Here is a 25,271-nt window from a genome sequence, read left to right on the forward strand (position 1 = left end):
TAAACTAAAACCTCCTAACGTTTGCAGAAATAACTTTGTTTCCTAGTGCCTAACGATTGCAGAAATAACCTTGTTTCCCAGTGCCAACAACAGGATTTCCCTGCCCTCAAGCAAAGAATGGGAATAGCTGTTCCTCCCGTGGGATTGTGGGTGGCAATCATACTCTGGAGTGGTGGATTTGTCCACTATTTGGTTGCTGTTGTGTTTTGGGGTTGTTGCTGTTGTTTAGTTAGCAGAAAGCAAAACATGCCTTCGGCAGAAGGACAACCCTTGATGAATACGTGGACAATGTGCACATTTATTCGAATGCCTCTAGGTATATCAATCATGATATAGCTTCAGCCATGCATAGCTCAGTTGGTTGAGCATGAGACTCCTGGTCTGCCCCGCAGAGGACCTTAAGGTCCATGAATAATCATAGTTTAGAGGTCCCGGGCCCTAAGGAAGTAAGATTATCCTCCACCAGGGCCAGGGCCTTCTCAGTGATGGCTCTGACCTGGTGGAATGCTCTGTCCCATGAGACCAGGGCCCTGCAGGATTTAACTTCCTTCCGCAGGGCCTGTAAGACAGAGCTATTCCTCCTGGCTTTCAATTTGAATTTAGCCTGATCTTTTATTCCCCTTCCTTTTATCCACCCTCCCCTTTTTATGAAGATTACCCGCTCTGGGATCCCACAGCTAATTCTCCCCTGGTCTCCTCGCTGGCCCAAATAGGACTAATTTAGCCAGCTAGCCCTGGTGATCATCTAATGCTTATTGGATGGATTTCCCCCCTAAATTGATTTTTGAATTCTGAATTTATTATTCACGTTTTATACTGTCTTTTATGCTGTTTTTTGTTGCCTCAATTAAGTGTTTTAAATCTGTTGTTAGCCGCCCTGAGCCTGGTTTTCTGAACCGGGAAGGGCGGGGTATAAATAAAAAATTATTTATTATTATTTATTATTAATCTCAGGGTCATGGGTTTGAGCCCAAAGTTGGGCAAAAGATTCCTTCATCGCAGTCCCTCCCAACTCTACAATTCAAAGATTTGATGATTCCATGAAATTCAAGTTCATTGTTTCTTTTCGACATGATCACAGGTATGATTCTGAGCCATGTGATGCAAACAAGAGTTGCCCAGACTCTTTCCTAAGCCAAACTTGGAAATATTTGAATAAGCAATCACTGAATTAAACAAGACCAACAGGGAACCAGGCAGAGAGGGCCTTCTCGGTGGTGGTGCCCTCCCTATGGAACGCCCTCCCATCAGATGTCAAGGAGATAAAGAACTACACAACTTTTAGAAGTCACCTGAAGGCAGCCTTGTTTAGGGAAGTTTTTAATGTTTGATGTTTTATTATGTTTTGCTGGAAGCTGTCCACAGTGGCTGGTGAAACCCAGCCAGATGGGTGGGGTGTGTGTGTGTGTGTTTGTGTATGTGTGTGTGTGTGTATGTATGTATAAATAAATAAATGATAGGCATAAACTAAAACAGTATCAGTTGAGATGAATGTTGCTAAACTAAGTGTTATATTCATCTCCTTTTAATGATTTTGAGAGTTCTGCTTTCTGAAAAAAAATTGGGAGCCCATACAGGCTTAGACCTATTTAGTTATGTACAAATTATCCATCATGTATGCAAATATTACCCATTAATTAAGAATGATGGGTAATATAGCTCAGACGTTTTCTGTTTTGATAGGTTTTGCATTCCAAAACAGGCAGCTGCACTAATACAATGCTAACACTTTGTGCCTGTACATGGGACCTGGATAGTTTATAAAGCATGATTTCAGAGGCTTTTCGCTCCAGCCCAACACTTCAAAAAGAGTTTGTTAGAATGAACTTTCCTCAACACTCTCTCTGGCCAGAGGAAAGCAGCTCCCTGCGTAGCAGGCTGCACTTGGCATGTCGCCCGCTCCCTTGTTCACAACTTAAGCACCAGTAGCAATCGCAACAAATATTCAGACGGAGACAAAAAGGAACATCTGAAAAAAGATGCTGAGTTGAACATGTAAAAACCAAGCAAGATGCAAAAGATACATAAAGAGTTTTAGGCCAGTTAAGACTCTGATCCTAAATTTTGCATGTGTGTTAATAATAATAATAATAATAATAATAATAATAATAATTATTATTATTATTATTATTATTATTATTATTTATACCCCGCCCTCCCCGGCCAAAACTGGGCTCAGAGCGGCTAACATCGCATGTATAACACATTAACATAAAATCAGGCAATCAATTAAAATGCATCCTAAAATCAGATCAGGATCAGAGTAAAATCCAATCAGATGTTGCCTGATGATGGCTTCCAAAAGTGCACAGATGCAACCCCACCCCACACTTTCACCCTAAAAAGCTAAAGAAGTCATGTATGAATCCATGGCCTGATGGCTAAACCGTGGCTTGTCTTAATGTCTGGACCACAGGTCTATCCGCAGTGTGGTTTGGTTCAGGGGTGAGACAAACCGCAATCTTGAACCCGCAGTTGTTCTGCAAACATGTACTTGTTATTTCCCATCTCAATTGCTTCAATGGGAGAGAAAAGAACTTTTGATCCACAGCCTCCCCCAAACTGCCCCCAAGACACCACTTTCATACCCTAACATCCCTGAGGGACTTGGTGGAAATGATCTTGGTGGAAATGTCTTCTTCCACCCCAAGAAGGAGGCCTTGGGTGAGAGACCTTCTCCTCTACCTTCCCTGATCCATAAGGTCCAAGCGAACCTCATCTGCCCTTCCCACAAGGTAAGGATTGCTCCCTTTGTTAGCCTTAATTTATTTGTGGGCAATAATGTTTCAGAGGTTAAATTAGACTTGAAATTGGATTAAATCTTGTAGTACGGGGTGGGGAAGAGAAACCCCGTGTTTCATTAGCAAAGAATATGCTATGACTGAAAATATAGATGTCCATGGAGAATATTCACGTTTTAATTCACCAGTTTGGTTCAAAAAAATAACTAACAATATTACCGTATTTTTCCATGTATAAGATGCCCCCATGTATAAGGCACCCCCTATTTTGGGGGACTAAATTTAAAGAAAATGAGGGGAGATGGCCCAAAGTTGTTGAGCTTTTTTGGGGGAATTGCACATGCGCCATCACCCCAGAGGGACCACAAAGAAAGTTCATCACAAAGCACTGGTCCAATGTGGATTTCCCTCTTTGGAAACCTGCCTGGACTTCAGATATCACCTTATTTGTATCTGCCCATTCTTCTAGTCTCCCAAGAGCCTGGCATATAGTTTGGAGGCTACATCTAACAAACTAACAGGTGTATAATTGGCAGGATTTTTCTTATCACCCTTTTTATATATTGGGGCAATTATACTCAGCTTCCACCCTTCAGGTATGCAACCTGAGCTGTTAATGTATGAAAACAATTTTGCAAAAATGGGTGACCAGAAATCAGGTCTTATCTTATAGATCTCCACTGGAATCATGTCTTCTCCTGGAGCTTTATTAGCTGGTTGGCTTGCGATTAGCCTCTTAATCTGATTGGGCGTGACGCCTGGCCATTCTGGCAGTTCTAATAACTGAGTATAGTAAACTTGTGGGGGTGAGTCAGGACAGGGGCCATATATTCCTGTAAAATATGTCACCCAATCCTTTCCTTGGACAGATGCTTCTAATGAGTAGCCCAGCCCATTTGTGCCTTGGGCAACCAGATGCCAAAATTTCCGTGAGTCCTTTTGAAGTGCTGCATCTCCCAATGCTTTCCACTGTTGTTCATAATATATTTGTTTCTTGCTTTTAAGTAATAATTTATAATTGTATCATAATTGGGCTCCCTCAGCTTGTAGAGCAAGATTGTGCTTATCCTGTTTTAACTTCAATTTTCTAGGTTCCCTAGCTAGGCATTTTTTGCTTTTCTGACATTCCTTATCAAACCAAGCCTGTCTTTTAAACTTTTTGTCCCAGAGGGACCATTGCTGAGGGTTGGCAAAGTGGGCAACCTGAGCGGGAAACGCTCCCTAGAGCGCGGGCCACCAACCAGCTGGCTGGCGCGCAGTCCCCCCCACCACGACGCCACTATCCGTGTATAGGACGACCCCAGTTTTTTGACATGATTTTTGAGTCAAAAAACCTCATCTAATACACGGAAAAATGTGGTATTTCTTAATAGGAGGTAGCAAACCTTTAAAGAAACTTTGCTCCTGAATCATTGCCAAAGAAAAAGGAGATGTGACGCTATACTTTTTGATTTGGCAATCTTACACACAAGCATTCATACAGGACAAAAGGGTGACAAATTAATTCAACTGTTTTCTCCTCAACTATAAAGACTTTTACAGGGGGTAGAGAGCAATTTGCTCTGAAGGGCAAAAGCCAAATTATAGATAACGTAATATACTCCATCTTTCCAGCAGAGCTACGTAATAAATAAATAAATACTTTTTTTTGTAATGCAAGTCAGTTATGCAACCAAATGCAGGGCTCTGTAGAGTTGTGTGGCAGAGTAAAATTCTGAGGGGAGGGGGGATAAAATTATTATTATTATTTTAAAAAAGCAGACACTTACCGAGTGCAAGCTTTCATTCTCACGAAGGCATGCTGTTTGGAGTTCTGATTTCAGAGCTGCAATGTGATGCTGGTGGGACGCTATTTCTCTCTCTAGTGTAGAGACTCTGGAGCACGCAAGTTGATAGACATCTATGAAACTTACAATCATTGCCTAAAGCAGAAGGAAAAGGAGTCGTTGTTATATACAAATGCTGGTATCAGGTCTGTGTCATCTGAGCCTAACCACATCTCTGAAGAGGCAACATCTTATTATCTAGTTTATATAACTTACTTGCTTACGAACACACTCCCCCCAAAATTGAACATCAGTACTCGCCTCTTAAAAATATATCAGATTGTATACATTTCTGCCAGCGCTGCAAATGCTATTCTGTTAATCTGGCAAAGCTTTCATTTCACTCTCTTCTACAGTGTTTGAAGAATAATGTATTTGGATGTGTAAACAGAGCTTTCTGGACTCATCTCCCAGCTAATTTCACTCAGCGAAGCTCAGAAGAACACCAGAGAGGGAGTACGAACATTTTCAAAATGAATGGACTTGCTAATTCTCCCAACTCACCTTTAAAAAGAATTAGATTTAATTTGGCATGAAACTAAAGAAAGTTACAGACCTCTGAAAGTAAATAATCTGATTACAATATAGCTGGGAAAATAATTCTGTTCAGGTATATAGTGAAGGAATGTCCCAGCCGTGTAATATTGATCAGACCGATAATAAAGTTAACTGCACAAGAGAGTATAAATGATTTGGCAGTGCTGGTAACTTGATATCTGACCTAAATAGTATAACACTATTGGGATTATTGGACTTCTTTACAACTGGTTAATCACATTTTATAGTTATAGTTTCTCTCTGAAGTGACCTGTACTGATTTCTCAAATGTTAGAATAGCATTAGGGCTGATATAAAAAAAATTCTATTTCTTTACTGAATAAACCAAGATTAAAACAAAATATGGTGTGCTCTTTAGCATTTTTCTTTTTTTTCCCCTGATAAAGTAAATGAACATTTTGGAATGATCAGGCTGGTAAATGTGTGTATAGACCAGGGGTCAGCAAACCTTTTCAGCAGGGGGCCAGTCCACTGTCCCTCAGACCTTGTGGAGGGCTGGACAATATTTTTTTTTGGGGGGGGGGAATGAAAGAATTCCTATGCCCCACAAATAACCCAGAGGTGCAGTTTAAATAAAAGGACACATTCTACTCATATAGAAACATGCTGATTCCTGGACCATCCGCGGGCCAGATTTAGAAGGCAATTGGGCTGGATCTGGCCCGCGGGCCTTAGTTTGCCTACCCATGTGAAGTGAAGGACATGAGGCAGGAGTTGATAATGCAGGTGAGCTGTGCACAAGCAAGCTGCCAGCTAGCTCTGTGGAGGCTCCTTTTATTGGCACAATATGCAAACCCAGGCAGATACGTTTTGGGCTGTGACCTTTACACATCTTCCAGTCCCGAGATCGTGGGGTGGTACAAAGGTATTTTGGCACCTGTTTCCACTGCGTCATTTCCCCCTTGCACAATGTATGACGAAGGAGACAAAGGTCTCAGAGAAAAAAATCACAGACAGGACACGGCAGACTACTGAGACCGCAAAAGGTTAGACAGAGGGCAAGATGTTCAGACAGCTATGGCCTTATTGTGAGGGGGAGTGTGCTCCGCACCCCAAGGTCATGCATGCAGGCAGCTGAGGCTGCCCACAGGCAGGAGTGTGCTCCACAACCCAGCGATCATTCCCACACCCATGGTATAGACCCTCCAAGTGTCCCTATTTTTCACGGATGTCCCTGATTTAGAGAAGCCATCCCAGTTTCTGGTTTGATGTCCTGCTTTTCCTTAGGATGGCCCTGATTTTATCTGAGAAATGTTGGAAGGTATGGAGTTATGTGACCCCCCCCAAGCCAAGGAGATAAACAACTATATAGCTTTTAGAAGACATCTGAAGGCAGCCCTGTATAGGGAAGTTTTCTTTTAATGTTGAATGTTGAATTACATTTTTATATACGTTGGAAGCTGCTCAGAGCGGCTGGGGCAATCCAGTTAGATGGACGGGGTGTTGTTGTTGTTGTCGTCATTATTGAATAGGGTGTCCCTATTTCCACTGGAGAAATGTTGGGGCCTAGACGAGTAATCAGAGTCCTGTTTAGCATACCATATCCCAACCATAGGATATGTGAGTGAGAGCTGGACCATAAAGAAGGCTGATCGCCAAAAAATTGACGCTTTTGAATTCTGGTGCTGGAGGAGACTCTTGAGAGTCCCATGGACTGCAAGAACATCAAACTGAGTGCTCACTGGAAGGACAGATCCTGAAGCTGAGGCTCCAATACTATGGCCACCTCATGAGAAGAGAAGACTCCCTGGAGAAGACCCTGATGTTGGGAAAGATGGAGGGCACAAGGAGAAGGGGGCGACAGAGGACGAGATGGTTTGACTGTGTTCTCGAAGCTACTAACATGAGTTTGACCAAACTGTTGGAGGCAGTGGAAGACAGGAGTGCCTGGCGTGCTCTGGTCCATGGGGTCACCAAGAGTCAGACATGACTAAACAACAACAACATCCCAACCCTGCAGCTCAGCTATATGTGTTCCTCAAACATTTTTGAGGTTCAGTGAATTATTAAGCTCATCTGTAGAAGAAGCAGAAGTATGATCATTTTGGAAGTATTATAACTTGGGATGGAAGGGGATGATGGGTTGGGGAAAGAGATGCGAATTTGCACAGCAGATACAGAGAAGGAACTGTGTGTAGCGAAAAAGACCTTCCATGTGGGGGGTCACTCGCTGGACTGGAACCACACACAAACTGCATTGTGATCACAGAATCACAGAGTGTGATTCTAACCCCTAGTGTGCTTTCAAACACTGCCTTTATTTGCAGGATATGGCCCAGATTGCTGTATTCATGCCTCGCTATCATATTGGGCTACGCATATCCTATTGCACACAACTATAGCTATATCAGGGATGCCAGATCATAGAAGCATAGAACTGGAGAGTTGGAGGAGACCCCATGATTCCTCTAATTGGACCCCCTACAATGCAGGAATGGGCACAACTCAGTATTTTGGTGCATGCTGAAAGTTCGTCAGCTATTGTACTTGGGGTTTTTTGCTCACTGCTATTGATATAACGAGTCTATATTGAATACAGCAAATCCAAGAGCGTTTTTACACATGGTTTCTGTGCTTGAAACACATCATTTGTGAATTATGTCAATGCACAGGCAAAAGTCGCTACTGATTTGTACGGCATAGCTAAGGGAATTTTTAAAAACTGTTTAACAGAAATGCTTGTGAAAAACCTTCTCCATCCCCTCAACTCCAACCACTAGATATTTCACGCAAAGTGTTGAAGAAACAATTCTACTTAAACAGTTACGTTATGGAGAAACATGTTCCTTTTTTCTCGTGTTAACTTTTTTTTGTTCTCAATTACAAAAGGGTAATCTTTGTTCTTTTTTTAAAAAAACACACACAGAAAGGTTAAAAACCACTTTTTCAATACTGTTCAAATATCAGAAACATAGACAAGTACAAATGACCAGATAGAACAGTATGTTATGCAATCATAAGAAACTATAGGCGTTATGAATCAACTGCAATCCAGTCTAATCTCCCAAGTGAAATTTAGACAGCGCTACATACATTTTAATTCGGACAAGTTCTTTGGGGTAACATTTCCTACTTTCCCAAAAGGAACCACGGAATTTTCAGTATCAAGTGTTCAGAGACTCATATTTAAATCTCAGTGGAAAGATGATATTTCCAGTAGCTCACAGTATTTATTAGTGTGCTGCCAAGAATGGATTTATTGCTGACTCAGCATAAAGTAACCTGTGCGGTAATTAAGAAAAATCAAGATTTCTGTTTTTGACTTTTTTTCCTATAGACAGTAGGATGAAGAGTCTATAACTTCTATAATACAGAACTCCTTTTCTGTTTTTTCTTTTTTTTACAATTCGTTTTAAAATAGTACGTTAAATTTCAGACTGAATATCACCTATCCTCTGCGAGGCTGTTTCTGCAGAGTCCAGCCATTTTTTAACTGATAGTCCGTTTCTACCCTTCCATCCCAAGAAACCAGATTCCTCAGATGTGCCTGGTTTAAGGCGCAATGTCTGGACCTTTATTGTGCTGGTTAGCTGAAACGTTTATCTTCTGGCTTTGTCACATTTACACCACAAACCGGCATCACACAGAATTTACTGGGCGAAATTATTCTCTTTGGTGTAAGAATTTTTCATCATTTGGTATAAGAATTGCCAAAGCTCTTACAACCAAGCAGACAGACAATAAACCCCACATAGGTACATTCAAACCCAAAGGAAAGAGAGACATATTTGGAAACATCCCACCCACTTCTAAAAGGCCACAGATATTTAAAGGTCAAAAGCCTGGTTACCAGGTTTTAGCCTGGTGCCAGAGATAATGACGGCGCCAGGTGAGCCTCCCTGGGGAGAGCATTCCACAAATGGGGAGCCACTGCAGAAAAGGCTCTGTTCTTGTGTTGCCACCCTCCAGACCTCCTGTGGAGGAGGCACAGAGACATTCGCAGGGAAACCAAAATGCTTGTTTACAAAGCTATTGTACTACCAACCTTACTGTATGCTTGAGAAACGTGGACCACTTATAAACGCCATCTCCAACTCCTTGAAAGATTAAATCAACGGTGTCTCCTAAAAATTGTACACATCACTTGGGAAGACAGGCAAACTAATGCCAGTGTACTGGAAGAAGAAAAGATCACCAGTGTCGAAGCAATGATTCTTCAACATCAACTTCATTGGACTGAGCATGTTGTGTGGATGCCTGATGATCATCTTCCAAAGCAACTACTCTATTCCCAACTTATGAATGGAAAGCGTAATGCTGGTGGCCAACAAAAGGGGTTAAAAGACTCTCTAATGGCAATTTTTAAAAAATGTAGTATAAACACAGACAACTGGGAAACACTGGCCTGCGTGCGCTCCAGTTGGAGAGCAGCCTTTACCAACGGTGTCATGGGCTTTGAAGACACATGAACTCAGGACAAAAGGGATAAATGTGCTAAGAGGAAGGCATGTTTGGCAAACCCTCTTCATGATCCACTCCCACCTGGAAACCAATGTCCCCAATGTGGAAGGACGTGTGGATCCAGAATTGGCCTCCACAGTCACTTATGGATTCATTGTTTAAGCTGTGTTTATTGAAGACAATCTTAGTCGGCTACAAGTGATTACCAAAGAAGGGGAAGGAGGCATATGAAGAACGGCTTGGAGGATGATCTCAGGGTCCAGATCGGATCATATGACAAGGGGCGGTCCTTGAGGCACTGTGGTCCTGAGCCGTTTGCACCCGGAAACTAATTGGCAGCCAGTGCAAATGGAAGCAGATGGGCTTGTGCAAAGGTGGACCAGGAAAGATCACCTGAATTCTGCTAGATTCACCTTCCGCTTGTAGCTTCCATGTTCTAAAATCCCTGCGATGGCAGAGGGTTTGCCCCAGCCTTCAGCAAAAGATGGGGGGGGGGCAAAGTGGAAAATCCCGCTGTAGAAGAGAAATTCCAGTGGTGGTTCTCGAGATCCCACACACTGCTTTCAAAAAACGGTGATAAAGATTTTAGAAGAAGAAGAAGAAGATTGATAGAGGAATGCAGCCTCTTGATTTCTTACTGAATTGGCAGTACTATTACAGGGAAACTAACAACAGAACATTTGAAAGTAGTCACGTATCATTATAAATAAAACCAACCAAAAAAAAGAAGGGTTATACTGTTCTTGATTAGAAAGCAATCATGTCTTCCTGAAACGTTTTTTACAACCCAGACAGATTCATATGGAACGTTCATTTAAAAACCGAAATCCCTTCCAGACTGGGGAGTATTGTAAGAATGTCAGTGGGGCAGGAAAGCTAGCCACAGCAATTCTGAAGGCTGAAGAATTTTAATTTCAAGCATTAAAAAGCCATTTTAAATTGAAACACAGGATGTAAGTTAATAAAGCCTAAAACATACACGAGGCTGCCAATTTTAGAATAGAAACAGTAACAAATTACTCAGGAGTAACCAAATGCAAGGAAGTAATAAGAGAGCAAATGGTTCCTGAGTGACCTCCTTCCTGTCCTTTTGACCTTTTTACTTTTCTATTGTACGTTATATTATATTCTTAAGAAAACATCTTATACAGATGGGGAAACCCAGCCAGATGGGCGGGGTATAAATAATAAATTATAAAATTATTATAAAGACGGTGGCAACAGAGTTTACTCCAAGAGAATTGGCCAATTTTAAGAAATGACCTCTGGGCCAATGCCAACTTCCAGAAACAGCTCGCTGAACATGTACATTGGTACCTTGGGTTACAGACACTTAGGTTACAGACGTTTCAGGTTACAGACTCCGCTAACCAAGAAATAGCACCTTGGGTTAAGAACTTTGCTTCAGGATGAGAACAGAAATTGTGCAGCAGCGGCAGCGGGAGGCCCCATTAGCTAAAGTGGTACCTCAGGTTAAGAACAGTTTCAGGTTAAGAACGGATCTCTGGAATGAATTAAGTTCTTAACCCAAGGTACCACTGTATGTTGGAAGCTGCCCAGAGTAGCTGGGGCAACCCAGTAAGATGCGTGGGGTATAAATAGAAAATTATCATTATGGAATGGGACATCCCTATTTTCATTGGAGAAATGTTGGAGGGTATGTACTCTAACCACCCATTTCTCTTTGTTATTTCCCAGACTATTGAGATGTAGAGAGTTTAAAGCAAGGACTTATCTTCTGAGTCTATGACCCCAGGGCCACCCTTGTTTAAACAGTGTGGTTCTTCAGTGAAGCCATAATGAGTTGATTCCCCCACCGCACAAAATATGTTGACTTGGTCTTGTAGATCTTCTGACTGCTGGTACTATGGATCAGTCTACAGTGGTACCTCAGGTTACATACGCTTCAGGTTACAGACACTTCAGGTTAAGGACTCCACTAACCCAGAAGCAGTACCTCGGGTTGAGAACTACGCTTCAGGATGAGAAAAGAAATCGTGCAGCGGCAGCGGGAGGCCCCATTAGCTAAAGTGGTGCTTCAGGTTAAGAACAGTTTCTGGTTAAGAACGGACCTCCAGAACGAATTAAGTTCTTAACCCGAGGTACCACTGTACTTGAGAATTGGGTAACTTCCTGATGCATTGGTGGGTAGGGAGTTTGGATTTGATATCCCGCTTTATCACTACCCAAAGGAGTCTCAAAGTGGCTAACATTCTCCTTTCCCTTCCTCCCCCACAACAAACACTCTGCGAGGTGAGTGGGGCTGAGAGACTTCAAAGAAGTGTGACTGGCCCAAGGTCACCCAGCAGAGACGCGAACCCGGTTCCCCAGATTACGAGTCTACCGCTCCTAACCATTACACCACACTGGCTCTCAAGGTACCACTGCAATGTTCCATGTTCCTTCCCCCCGGTAAAATTCTGATAGATCAGTGGTGGGGAACTGTTTCCCCCAAGAGCCGCGTTACACCTTCTGAGACTCACATGGTCAGAGCTTCCAAGTGTCCCTATTTTCCAGGGACAGTCCCGGATTTACAGAAGCCGTACCGGTTTCTGATTTGATCCCAGAATGTCCCACTTTTCCTTAGAACGTCCCTATTTTAACTGGATAAATGTTGAAGGATACAGAGTTTTGCCAGCCTCGAGCCATGGAGATAAGGAAATATAGAAGCTTTAGAATACATCTGTATAGGGACGTTTCTTAAGGTTTAATGTTTATTACATTTTTATATGCGTTGGAAGCTGCCCAGAGTGGCTGGGGCAACCCAGTGAGGTGGGTGGGGTATAAACAAAATAATAATAATAATAATAATAATAATAATAATAATAATAGGTGTTGTTGTTCCATAGGACATCCCTATTTTCATCTGAGAACTGTTGGAGGGTATGCCTTTGCATTTAATTAATAAGATCAGGGAAAGTCACAGTTATTGCCAAGTTTCAAGCAGCTCAAGAAGGACTTCCGGGTTGGCGCCTCCGGCAATGGCGGAGCTCCTCCGATCGGGAGGAACTTGCTCCGTGAAAAGCAGGGTCTGACCGCCACGGCGAAGGCGGAGACCCATTGAAATCACAGGCGGGAGAAGCCTGTGAACTTGGGATTCGGCTGGCACCCTTTGCGCCTCCCCTACTCGTGGGGAAACCCTATTTTGGGGATCCGGAGCGACGTGGGATGAGTGGCGCGGTGCTTTGAATCGACTGCTTCTTTCATGGAGTGAAGCCGCATTGCTGCTGCCGGAGAGCGCTGACTTTTTCCTGTGGACAATTGGATTTTAAACAACTACCCATGAGTAGAACGGAAAATTGGATCTTGAAATACTTTAATTTGGCACCGAAGCGGGAAGGTTCTAAACAGGAAGTCCGCCTTCCGCTTTTGTAAATAGATTGAAGCAAAGACGCTACAAGCTAAAGTCTCTGAAAGCTTTTGACAAAGGATTAAATTTCCATTGGTCAAAAATACAAAACCCCCCTTGGAAGCAGGAGAAGAGGGGGGAAGTTTTGGACCTAGTGAGCCTGCAGGAGAGAGTGAAAATTAAATTACCACTGCTCTGAACCTGGGAACGGGCTTCTAGATGACGTTTGGGGAATGTTCATTGACAGAACGGATTTGACAGCTAGCTAAAATAAGAAAGATACTGTTTCCATTGTCCTCTTCTGCGTTCAAAAAAGGAGGAAAAAGTAACTGAAAATCGAAACTATTTTTATTTGCTCGAGTTGTGCTTGAAAGAATTGATACAAGTGGAGACTGTTTCCCTCTAGAGGGAGCATGTGAAACTGTTACAGGAGTGTAACAGGGAGATCTCCAGCTGCAAGATAAGGATTCTGAGAACCAGAGCTTGACCTTGGACCATTCAAAATGTTGATAGGAGAAGCTATTGTGACTGTATTATATAAGATAAACTACTCACTGGAACAGCTTCATAAAAAGACAGATGACACGATCTTTAAAATTGATAACTTGGAACAGAAAGTGACTAATTTGAGTCAAAAAGCGAGTACCAACACAGAAACAATTCAGGACTTGGCACAGGAATACACCCTGCCAGGACAAATGATGGAGGAAAAGGAGAAAGCTGTTGTTGTGAAACCTAAAGTAGTACAAGCGGGATCCTTAGTTTTTCAGAAGCAAATTGAGGATTATAAATTGAGGTCTTCCATAATTGAATCTAGCAAAAGTCAGATTTTGAGGATTGGATCCCGGCTTGGACTGAAGAAGGAAAGTTGGAAAGATCCTTCTATCCAGGGATTGACTGACTTTTGGGATATGGGTTTGGGTTTGGAGGAGCCTGAAGTTTTGGGGGCCTTTAGATTTGGAGGAATCCTGAAATACGTCCTGAAACACTTTATGGACTTTAGTTTTAATCATGGAAATTTGGCTGAACTGTCCAGAAGGAATAAAAGTACTGTTAGGATGGAGTTTTCCCGAGATTTGCTCCTGAGCATTAAAGAATATGAAGAAGATCTGCAGAAGGGACTTGGAAAAGATTTAAGAGCCTCAGACATAAGATCTCCAGGTTGATGGACTATATGGATCTGACGGAAAGGACTGGCAGAATCTGAAGCCAGGGAAAGGAGATGGTGGAAGAAGACTGGAAAATTTAAAGTGTATATTTAGAAATATTGTTAAAATAATGACTGTTAGAAAAATGGTGGAATGATATTTTATGGATTTAGCAGAAATGCTATAAGAAGTTAAGTATATATAAGTAATTTAGTCTTAATGGGAAATAAGGTTAAAAAATATGTTATTTATGATAGGATAGAAAATAGAGAAAGAAGGAAAGGATTTGCTGAATCAAGTACAAAAAGGGAGGTGTGAGGAAGTCGAGGAAACAAGGGAATGAAGGATAGAGTATGGAAAAGGAGGGATGTTTTTAAATTGTTTTTGTTTTGCTTCATTTATGTGTTTAGTTTAATGGGTTCAGGTTGGGTTTTGTATTGTTTATATATTGTATTGTTTTTGCTTTTTTTCTCTTTCGTTTTTTTTTCTTTTCTGTCTTTCTTTTTCTTTCTTCTCCTTTTTTGTAACTTTTAAAAGTAATAAATATTATTTTAAAAAAAGAAGAATGTTCTAGAAAACAGAGCTCTCACTGCTCAAGTTGCTAAATGACTTCTTGCAAAGGAACTCTTATTATTTTTAATACTTTCATTCATCTATGGGGTATTAAAACGAACATTCTTTACTGCAGGGGAGGACTTTAGTAATGTGGCGCCCTGGGCAAGGACAAAAATTGGCACCTCTTAACTTTGAGTAGGTACCAATATAAATATAGGTTTGATTATTATTACTACTATTACTATTATGGGCCACCTCAGCTTAGTGCCCTGTGTGGCAGAACCGCCCACACTGCCCTAAATCCGGCACTGTTTACTGTACCCAGTGGTCATTTTCCTGAGAATCTGTGACAATAGAAAATCGAAAACAGGCATAATTGAGGCTTATTAAAGATGTGAGTAAACACATTTATACACTTAAGGATATTTAGTAGACAGTTGAAGAAGAGTTCCTTATCTGAACAGTTCAGAAGAGTTAATATTAACCATAAAGTGTAAAACTGAGCACTGATTTAAAAAATCATTTAAGTGAAGTATGTGTCTTCGTAGATGGATACATATATTATTATTATTATTACCAATATTTCTTTTTGCCAGGCTTTAAGTAGTCTAAGATTTTAAAATGCTGATGTTGGGTTGTATCCAACTAGGTTAGACCCATTGAAAGGTTAGATCCAATGAAATCAGGGGACTTGGTCATGCTTAACTGATTTCAGTGGGTCTCCTCTGAGGATGACTTAGCTGCACATCATCTAATACTATTCATAAAACCTTCCACTATGCGGTAGCATTGGCGTTCAACTTTATAGCAATATCAACTTCAACAAAATTAGAGATTTTGGTCTTTCCCTGGCAGTGGGTGGTGAGGAGGATCGACTTTCGTCTAGACAAAGTTTTATCAACTGAACAGAAGCAGGAAAAAAGAGCAACAAATATCAAACCTCTAAGAAAGTTGTCTTATATAAAATTATAATCATAAGCAGACCAATAAGATAATACAGAAAAAACTGCAGCAAAAATTAGAAACACAGAGAAGAGGTTCTTCTGCTTTTTAAGTATAGAAAGAGAAGAAAATTCCAAATTAATATTTGCCTTTTAGGCTTCCAGCCTCCAGGAAATTCCTGAACTAAAAAGAATGTTAGTAGGTAATAAATTTACCTAAGGGCAATGTACACAAAGAGATGAAAAGGAACAAGAGAGGGAATAATAAATGTACTTCAAAAGAATGTGAGCCTAACTTTAGTGTAGCAAACTACTAGGATGAAAATCTGAAGAGACTACAAATGTTGCGTTCACTGTGAAGTTTGCCCAAAAAGTGACAACAGGCAAAGAATGTTTGGTGCAGAGCTACGAAGTAAAATAAAAATGGCACCTGCATCTATACTGACTATTCTGCAGAAAGAATGGACCATTCTACTTCTAGGGCAACATTTGCACCATTTGTTTCCTTGCCAATTTGAGGGTTGTGTTGTGTTGTGCTCCCCATCACGCATAGGAGGGGAACCCGTGAAGTAGTTACGGATGTAAAATATCAGTGCATATTGACAGTATACTGTAGATTTCTGCCCAATCTGCTGGACTTTCATTGCAGGAATAAGAAAATTAGATGCTAAAGGAAAACTAAGTACATTGTTCCAACATTGCTCATTCAAATTCATTGTTCCACGTGCTTCAAAACTGCAGGAAAGATGTATGAAGTTGCCCCTAATCTGGCACAGAACATGTCAATGGCTTCAGAAAGAGAGTTTTGAAGGAAGACATTCCACAAATCATTTTGTTTTATTATTATTTGAGAGAGGGGAGGACATTGTGTTGAGTGGGCTGCCGAATTTGAATTCCTCTCAAAAGAGTATGCGTGAAAATACAGTCAGGTTTTTTCTTTGTCCCGCAACTCCTTATAGCAGCTACAGAAGAGGCTATAAACTCTGAGGCATTTTCAGGCCTCAAAAGAGGCCTCATGGGAAACAACGTTCAACAGAAACTGCTTTTCCGCAGCTGTTTGGTATGTGCTTTAATGATCTGCTCTCCATGGATCTTCGTCTGACACTAAACTTGTGCTGGGCTTCATCTAAGCACGGCACATGCAAGTTAAATGCACCAGAAGGGAAGGCAATTCCATTCCAGTCCCCACACGAACACACACACACTCCAGGATCCTTCACTGCAACTGCTTTGAGCCAAACCCTGCCCTCTTAACTTCAGTATCAATTATGTTTTCTCTCCTGCCACTCACCCCTTCCACATCCCATGAAGGTCTTGGTGGACACCCAAAAGATGAAGACGTCAAATCAGTTAAGATCAAATGGGCACAAGATATAGGACACAATATACAATTTGAGGACTGGGAGAAGTTGTGGAAGGTGGACTTGAAATTTACAGACTGTTCTCTTTTGAAAGAAAATTATATGAAAATGATGTATAGATCACACCAGAACAAATATATATGATGTATATCACACCAGAACAAATGGCAAAAATGTACAAAACTGGGTCAAATACATGTTGGAAATGTAAAGAAAAAGAAGATACTTTGTATCATATGTGGTGGGAATGTAGAGAAGTTAAAAAATTCTGGGAGATGATATATAACGAACTGAAAAAAATGTATAAAATGACATTCTTGTTAGGGATTTTAGGAAGAGACCTGCCAAGAAAAACAATGAATTTATTTATGTATGCTACAAAAGCGGCAAGAGTCTTGGTAGCACAAGGATGGAAGAATGAGGAAACCCCAACGAAAGAACAATGGCAAGAAAAACTGATGAGTTATGTGGAGCTGGCAAAGTTGACATATAAATTACGTGACAAGAACAATCGTGACTTCAAGGAAGAATGGAAACTTTTTACAAATTATCTAAAACAACAACAAAATGATTAGGACTCCTTGGCAGGTTTTGAATAAACATCCACAAATTTATTAGTAGAATATATGACAGATAAAGCAATGATATGTATAATTTTACAACATGTAGAGAATAATATGCGCAAACAAATCAGAGAGGGGAGCTGTGGGAAGTCTTTACTGGGTGGGAGAGGGAGGGGGAAAGGGGGAGAAAAGTAATTGGTTACATTGATTGATCATTTGTTTTGTTAAAATCTCTCTCTATATATAGATATAGATAAATAGATAGATAACAGAACCAGTTTTAAGCCAGCTGTGCTTAGCTTCTCAGAAGGAATAATCCAAACAAGAATCTTCTGCCTGTTTCTTTCACATAGAAAGAAAACTTTCCAGAACACTCTTGAACCAAGCAGAACAAGAAAGATCTCCACATATCAGATCAATACTTTATGTACTAAGAAATGCAAACTGACAGAAACCCCAAGAACTGAAGCTCTCCGAAGGATGGCAAATGGGCCATGAGAAGTAATGGCATGATTTCCTATTTGGGAAAGAATGGAGAGCACCTTTTTGAATTTGGAAGATGGAAAGGAAACTGCTTCTACTGAAAACCGCAGCAGACTGGCACGCAAGAGCGATCGTGGCATTTCTTGCCAAGTATAGATTGTCCTAAGAACAACATTGATTTTCTTAATTAAAGCTGTGCCTCTGTGATGTCCTGTTACTGCAGACGAAGTTCCAATGAGTTTCGTGGGACTTGCTTCTGAGCAAACACGCTTAAAGAGAAAAGGCTGCCTTAAAATTAAGCGGGTTACAGTGCAGGTGGAGAAATTCAGTGAAACTTCTCCCTTTAGAGATCCGAAATCAGCGTTTTGGTGTCCATTCAGAAATGGGTGGAGGTGAGCAAACAGAAAAGGCATTTGTGCCCTTAGCCACGGTTTTGCAGAGCTGGGATTAGACTTGCAGCCTATTCTGGATCCTGCTGAAGAATCATATTTGCAGCTGCAGTGAATATTTGGGCTGTGGTGCCGTAAAAGTGAAATGCAATTCCATGGAGGCTCACTTGCCACCTACTGCATTTAGGGGTGGTTTCCCCCCCCCCCCAGCACCTTCTTAGTTTTACTTGTCTTTTAAAATGTTGATTGAGTTGTTTCGGTTGGCTCCCTGCTGTTGCCTTTCCGTTATTTTAATTGTTGCTGTTGATTTATTGTACCATTTTATTTCTGAAAATTGTCAGTTCATGTTTGCACTTGCCAGTCAGGGAGTTTTCTTCTTCTTTAGATGAAGTTTTGAGGTACAAACAAATTAAATAATGAAGTTTCAGAGCTCCTGATGAGGAAACAGAAGAGCCAAGATCTTCTCTGACAACCCCCCTGACATTACCATTATGTGTGAGATCACTGAACATTACTGGCAACTCTCCACACAAAACTTCAAGCAGATCCTGCGTACCACAGAATTTGCCGTTTGAACAAGCACGGGTGGAAGGTACTTTGGGATGGAAAAGACATTTAACTGGTGTGTGTTACCACCTTGCCACTTGAATTTGGATAATTTCACAAGATCCCTTTCTTCACGTGAATCTGGCAAAGGGGTTGGAAGCCACAGAAGAAGGGGAGAAAATTGGATTGGAAGTGGAGGAAGGCAATTATGATGATAACAATTGATATGGGATAGTGAATTAAGGGTGAGGGGAATGCTTCCAAGTTTAGATAGGCATACTGTTTTTAGTTAGGCTTCAAGGAATGAGAGAAAGAGGATTAAAGAATAATAAGGACCGCTAGTGGAATGACTGACATAGTTGTTTGTTTAGGAATTTATAAACTGAAGTTCTGCCAAAAATGGCACACAAAGCAGTGTATAATACTAAAAATTTAAATTATTAAAATGTAGTTATGGACCCTGAGGAAGTCCGCTGAGAAAAACTTGACAGAAGCTGATGCTACCCAGTGTCTGCCCCTCTTATACACAAGCACAGCAGTAGGGCACAATTTCAGTGGTGGTGGGGACCAAGGGTCTGTCACCAAAATCTGCAGTTACACTTCAACGTGCCATCTGATAACTGTTAAAGGGCGCCTGTTGAGAAGCTAGTTGTTGTTGTTTAGTTGTGTCTGACTCTGTGACCCCATGGACCAGAGCATGCCAGGCACTCCTGTCTTCCACTGCCTCCTGCAGTTTGGTCAAACTCATGTTGGTAGCTTCGAGAACACTGTCCAAACATCTTGTCTTCTGTCGTCCCCTTCTCCTTGTGCCCTCCATTTTTCCCAGCATCAGGGTCTTTTCCAGGGAGTCTTCTCTTCTCATGAGGTGGCCAAAGTCTTGGATCCTCAGCTTCAGGATCTGTCCTTCCAGTGAGTACTCAGAGCTGATTTCCTTAAGAATGGATAGGTTTGATCTTCTTGCAGTCCATGGGACTCTCAAGAGTCTCCTCCAGCACCATAATTCAAAAGCATCAATTCTTTGGCGATCAGCCTTCTTTATGGTCCAGTTCTCACTTCCATACATCACTAGTAGACATCCTGAAAATAATTAAAGCTTCCAACTGAGTAGAGTTCAGAACTGGGCTAGATGTAATTAATTTATGTATTATATTTTGTATTTGTTTATATGTATATATAATGATAAACCAATAAAATTTCATTTTGGGGAAAAAAACCAAAACAGAACTCGGCTAGATGGAATATACAGTGGTACCTCTGGTTACGAAATTAATTCGTTCCGGAGGTCTGTTCTTAACCTGAAACCATTCTTACCCTGAGGTACCACTTCAGCTAATGGGGCCTCCTGCTGCTGCCATGCGATTTCCATTCCTATCCTGTGGTAAAGTTCTCAACCCGAGGTATTACTGTATTACTGTATTGACCACATTCACATGACCGAGTAAGCCAGTGTGGTGTAGTGGTTAAGAGTGGTAGACTCGTAATCCGGTGAACCAGGTTTGCATCTCCGCTCCTCCACATGCAGCTGCTGGGTGACCTTGGGCTAGTCACACTTCTCTGAAGTCTCTCAGCCCCACTCACCTCACAGAGTGTTTGTTGTGGGGGAGGAAGGGAAGGAGAATGTTAGCCGCTTTGAGACTCCTTCGGGTAATGATAAAGTGGGATATCAAATCCAAACTCTTCTTCTTCTTCTAAGGCATAAACTGGCCACTACTATGCATGGGCTGACTGCACCCGATCCACTCCTTCCCACTCATGTTGGGGGGAAGCAAACTATGATCCCCAGGCTGCCATTGTAGCCAAACCAGGGATTATTGTTGGTTTTGCTCCAAACAAGCCATGATGGTTAGCTGAGGGTTGTTCTTGGCTTATCAGCATAGCTTGAGCCGAGAGGAAGAAAGCCAGGAGTCTGTGGGTCAGTTGTTAAATTAGGGGATTGCAGCATTTCTCTCTCTCCAGTATGACTGAAATAGGCGGAATCAGCTCTTATATGGTAAAGCATAGTTTACAGCTGTGTGGATTTTTCAATTATGAAATGCAGCATAAACTGGCTCCTTATATTTTTAAAGGGCAACTAAAACGATGGTCAGTGGTTAGAAGGTTTTAAGTCCCAGAAGCAGCAGCCAGGTATATAAACTTAGGGATGCTAGGGCAACCATAATTATAGAGAAATGTATTATGTATCTCCTAAAATACTGAAACTTGGGTACAGCCAATTAAACCTGGTTCAAGGACAAGCGTAAGGACATGTTTCATCACAGGCACAGAATGTAATGATAGTCACTAAGCTAAGGGGACGCGGGTGGCGCTGTGGGTTATATCACAGAGCCTAGGATTTGCCGAGCAGAAGGTCGGCGGTTCGAATCCCCGCGACAGGGTGAGCTCCCTTTGCTCGGTCCCTGCTCCTGCCAACCTAGCAGTTCAAAGGCACGTCAAAGTGCAAGTAGATAAATAGGGACTGCTACGGTGGGAAGGTAAACGGCGTTTCCATGTGCTGCTCTGGTTCGCCAGATGCAGCTTAGTCATGCTGGCCACATGACCCAGAAGCTGTCTGCAGACAAACGGCGGCTCCCTTGGCCTATAGAGCGAGATGAGTGCACAACCCCAGAGTCGGTCACGAGTGGACCTAATGGTCAGGGGTCCCTTTACCTTTAAGCTAAGGAGGCTTAAAAAGAGATTCAGCTCACAGAAGATGCTCTGTAGATGGCTGTCACCTACAGCAGCTAAAACAAATCTTCATGTTCACAGGCACAAAAACACGGGATGCCAACAGTGGGTGAGTATGACCAACACTGGACACAACTCCAAGTCTTTTTCACCCCCTTTCTCTTTTTTTACAAAATGTCAAGGGAGGCCTAGAATGGAGCCCTGGGCTACACCTGATAGTGCCCTTGCTAAAGAGCATGTCTTCATCTTACAAAAGAAACAGAGATTCGTGCCTCTCAAAAACTACACTCCTGATGCAACTGGGCTGAACGAGACATAAGGATGAGACGATTTCTGCTATTGCCATCATTTATTCTACTTTTATATGGTTTTATTAGGTTCTCTTTCTCTTTTTTTTCCTTAAAAATTTATAATTTTCACTTTTACAAGTTTTCCACATTTACATTCACCAAAAGAAAAAACATTGCATTTGTCATCAACCTCTCCTCCCCACCTTCCATGGTTCGATTTAGTTATCCTTTACTGTTGCATAATCAAATTACTCCATATTCTTTCTTCTTCAGTTTTATCTCAACTTTTTTTACACTCCTGAATTTACCCTAATCCTGTTAATGTTTTAAATTTTTACAGTGATTTTTCAAATATTCTACAAACCTTTCCCAGTTTTCCTTAAAGACTCTTTCTTCCTGGTCTCTTATTCTACTAATTTAACCAGCCATTTCTGAATCTTCCATCATTTTCATCTGCCATTCCTACTTCGTTGGTACTTTCCCCTCCTTCCATTTCTGAGATTAAACCATTTGGGCTGCCGTAAGGTAAAGGTAAAGGGACCCCTGACCATTAAGTCCAGTCGTGACTGACTCTGGGGTTGCGGTGCTCATCTTGCTTTACTGGCCAAGGGAGCCGGCATACAGCTTCCGGATCATGTGTCCAGCATGACTAAATCGCTTCTGGCGAACCATAGCAGCACACGGAAACTCCGTTTACCTTCCTGCCGGAGCGGTACCTATTTATCTACTTGCACTTTGATGTGCTTTCGAACTGCTAGGTGGGCAGGAGCAGGGACCGAGCAACCGGAGCTCACCCCGTCACAGGGATTCGAACCGCTGACCTTCTGATCAGCAAGTCCTAGGCTCTGTGGTTTAACCCACAGTGCCACCCGCGTCCCTGGGCTGCCATAGTTGTGTATGAAAAACATTTTTCTCCCCTGACCTCTAGGGACATCTAGACCGATTATTCCTAAGAGAAAGGCTTTTGGTCTTTACTTAGGTTCTCTTTCTGGTCTGCTAACCTGCAAGAATTGCATTGCACTTTTAATAATTTGAAAATGGCACAAGTACTTTACATTCAGCTGTACGTAAAAAAATGGGTGGGTGTTTAAAAAACAAAGAAACAGTGCCACTTCAAGAGAGGAAGCACTCCTTTCTATACCAGTATTAGTTAAATCTCTGCACCGACACGGGTGAAGTAAAGATGGAAAACCATGAATTTATTATTGAAGCGTAGGATGTTGTGGGGGAAACCAGCAACACAACTTGGTAATGGACTGAACATAGAGGCAGGAAAAATGTCAATATGCAAATAGGTGAGCTAAGAGCCTTATTTCCTCATAGCATGATATAGAATATTGCCGCTGCTTCGTTTTCCACATAATGAGACAAAGTAGAATATATTGTAGCAGATCAACCTCTATTGGAAAAAGCACAAAACCATTTAAAATGCCAATCACATCATGCAAGATTCATAAAATAATGCACCAAGTCTTCCCGTGGTAATTATGTGGGTGAACCCAAATAGTGCTTAAGACCACAAATGAACTAGTCAAATTATTATTAGGGGCCGTACAAGATGATTAACTTATTCGGCCCGTTGAAACACTTGCAGCCCTTTTTCCTTTCGAGTGGGACAAACTGGACTGGAAAAGATACGGCAGACATATTACTGAATTACATAAAGCACCTGACATTTGCTAGGTGCTGTGCAAAAATTAAAAACACTACAAGCCAATGCTTTCAGGCCAATAATCTAGAAGTAAGGCAAGATACCGTACTTTTCCATGTATAACACGCCTCCTATTTTGGGGACTCAAAATTCAGAAAATGGGGGGGGGAGAGATTCCCTAAAGTTTGGGGAGGATTGCCCAGTTGCTGAGCTTTTCTGGGGGAGGGGGACGACACACAGCTGTTGAGCTTTTTTGAGGGGGAATGCCAAAAAACACTCACCTGCCAGACCGACAATGCCGCTTGTGTGCGTCACCAAAGCAACCTATCCTCTGTCCCATTGCCGAAAAAGGCAGCAAACTGCCCGCCCACTTGCCGCAGTGACAGCCAATCAACACCAGCCCTTGCCGCAGCCACCAATTACAATCTCCATCTCATGGCACACACCAATCCCACATCCCCACAGTGCACTACCCATGTATAAAAAGGTAAAGGTAAAGGGGTCCCTGACCATTAGGTCCGGTCGTGACCGACTCTGGGGTTGCGGCGCTCATCTCGCTTTATTGGCTGAGGGAGCCGGCGTACAGCTTCCGGGTCATGTGGCCAGCATGACTAAGCTGCTTCTGGCGAACCAGAGCAGCGCACGGAAAACCATTTACCTTCCTGCCAGAGTGGTACCTATTTATCTACTTGCACTTTGACGTGCTTTCGAACTGCTAGGTAGGCAGGAGCAGGGACCGAGCAACGGGAGCTCACCCCGTCACAGAGATTTGAACCACCGACACCACCGACCTTCTGATCGGCAAGTCCTAGGCTCTGTGGTTTAACCCAAAGAGCCACCCGCGTCCCTACCCATGTATAAGATGACCCATAATTTTGAACATGATTTTTCAATTAAAAAAACATAGTCTTATACTTGGAAAAATAGGGTACCTTGGAGAGGTTAAGGCAGGGGTACCCAGAGAAAGAGATCAAAAATTGATCTCATCATTGGGCAGGCGCAGTTGAAATGGGTTCTTTTTACCAGCCCTGGCTGGCAATCTTGCAGCTCTGTTCTGAACAGGTTACCAGGATAAACCATACGTGGAATGAGTCTGCCCCTGCGGCTTGATGGAGGTAGAAACTGTCTCTCATGTCTTGTTACGCTGCCGTTTCTACGGGGATATACGCTCTGTATTTATCACTCTCCTCTTATACAAAAATCTCCAAATGGGTCCGAACTTCAATGTCTAAAACTCCTGGTAGAGGACAAGGATCTAGAGAGCACGCTAAGGGTGGCCAAATTCTGTGCGACTTCCATAAAACTTAGGGAACAAGCTGCACTACCAAAACAATTAAGGTTTTAAATGACAATTTTAGGTTATATTCTAGTGATCAAGTTTAATATATATTTTTAACTGCCGTTATATCTGAATTGTCTCTGTTATACCCAATTGCAATTCAGTGTATTCTTGTTGTGTTTTATGATTTTCCTGATATTGTAAGTGAGCCGGAACTGGTCTGTGACCGTAATAATAAAATTCATAGGTTACCAGGATGTGAATAATAATAATTACTATTATTACAGCTGTTCCTCCATACTCGGTCTGTCTACAGACTTAACTGAGATTGGAGTGCTTGGGTGGAGGGAAAAATGGAAGCTGGCACACAACTCCAACTGTGGTTTGACTGTATGTTTGATGACTCAAACAACTGCTTGGATGCGCAATGGTGGTCAGCACAAATCTTAAGTTTGGCCTAGTGCCTAAGCAACATCCTTGTGTTTATTTGTTGTTGTTTAGTCGTTTATAGTCGTATCCGACTCTT

At 41.9% G+C, this 25,271-nt stretch overlaps 1 protein-coding gene across 4 annotated transcripts in view; it reads right to left on the bottom strand.

Annotated features, from left to right (window-relative positions):
• CCDC171 (coiled-coil domain containing 171) overlaps positions 1 to 25,271 on the bottom strand; it is a 203,550-nt gene that overhangs the window by 22,582 nt on the left and 155,697 nt on the right. For all 4 annotated transcript variants that reach the window (XM_083592876.1, XM_083592874.1, XM_083592875.1 and 1 more), the window contains one exon: positions 4,511 to 4,663. In XM_083592876.1, coding sequence (XP_083449002.1) covers positions 4,511 to 4,663 — 153 coding nt within the window. The remainder of the gene's footprint in view (positions 1 to 4,510; positions 4,664 to 25,271) is intronic.

This window comes from Podarcis filfolensis, assembly GCF_964270895.1.
Source record: "Podarcis filfolensis genome assembly, chromosome: 17".
NCBI lineage: Eukaryota > Metazoa > Chordata > Lepidosauria > Squamata > Lacertidae > Podarcis > Podarcis filfolensis.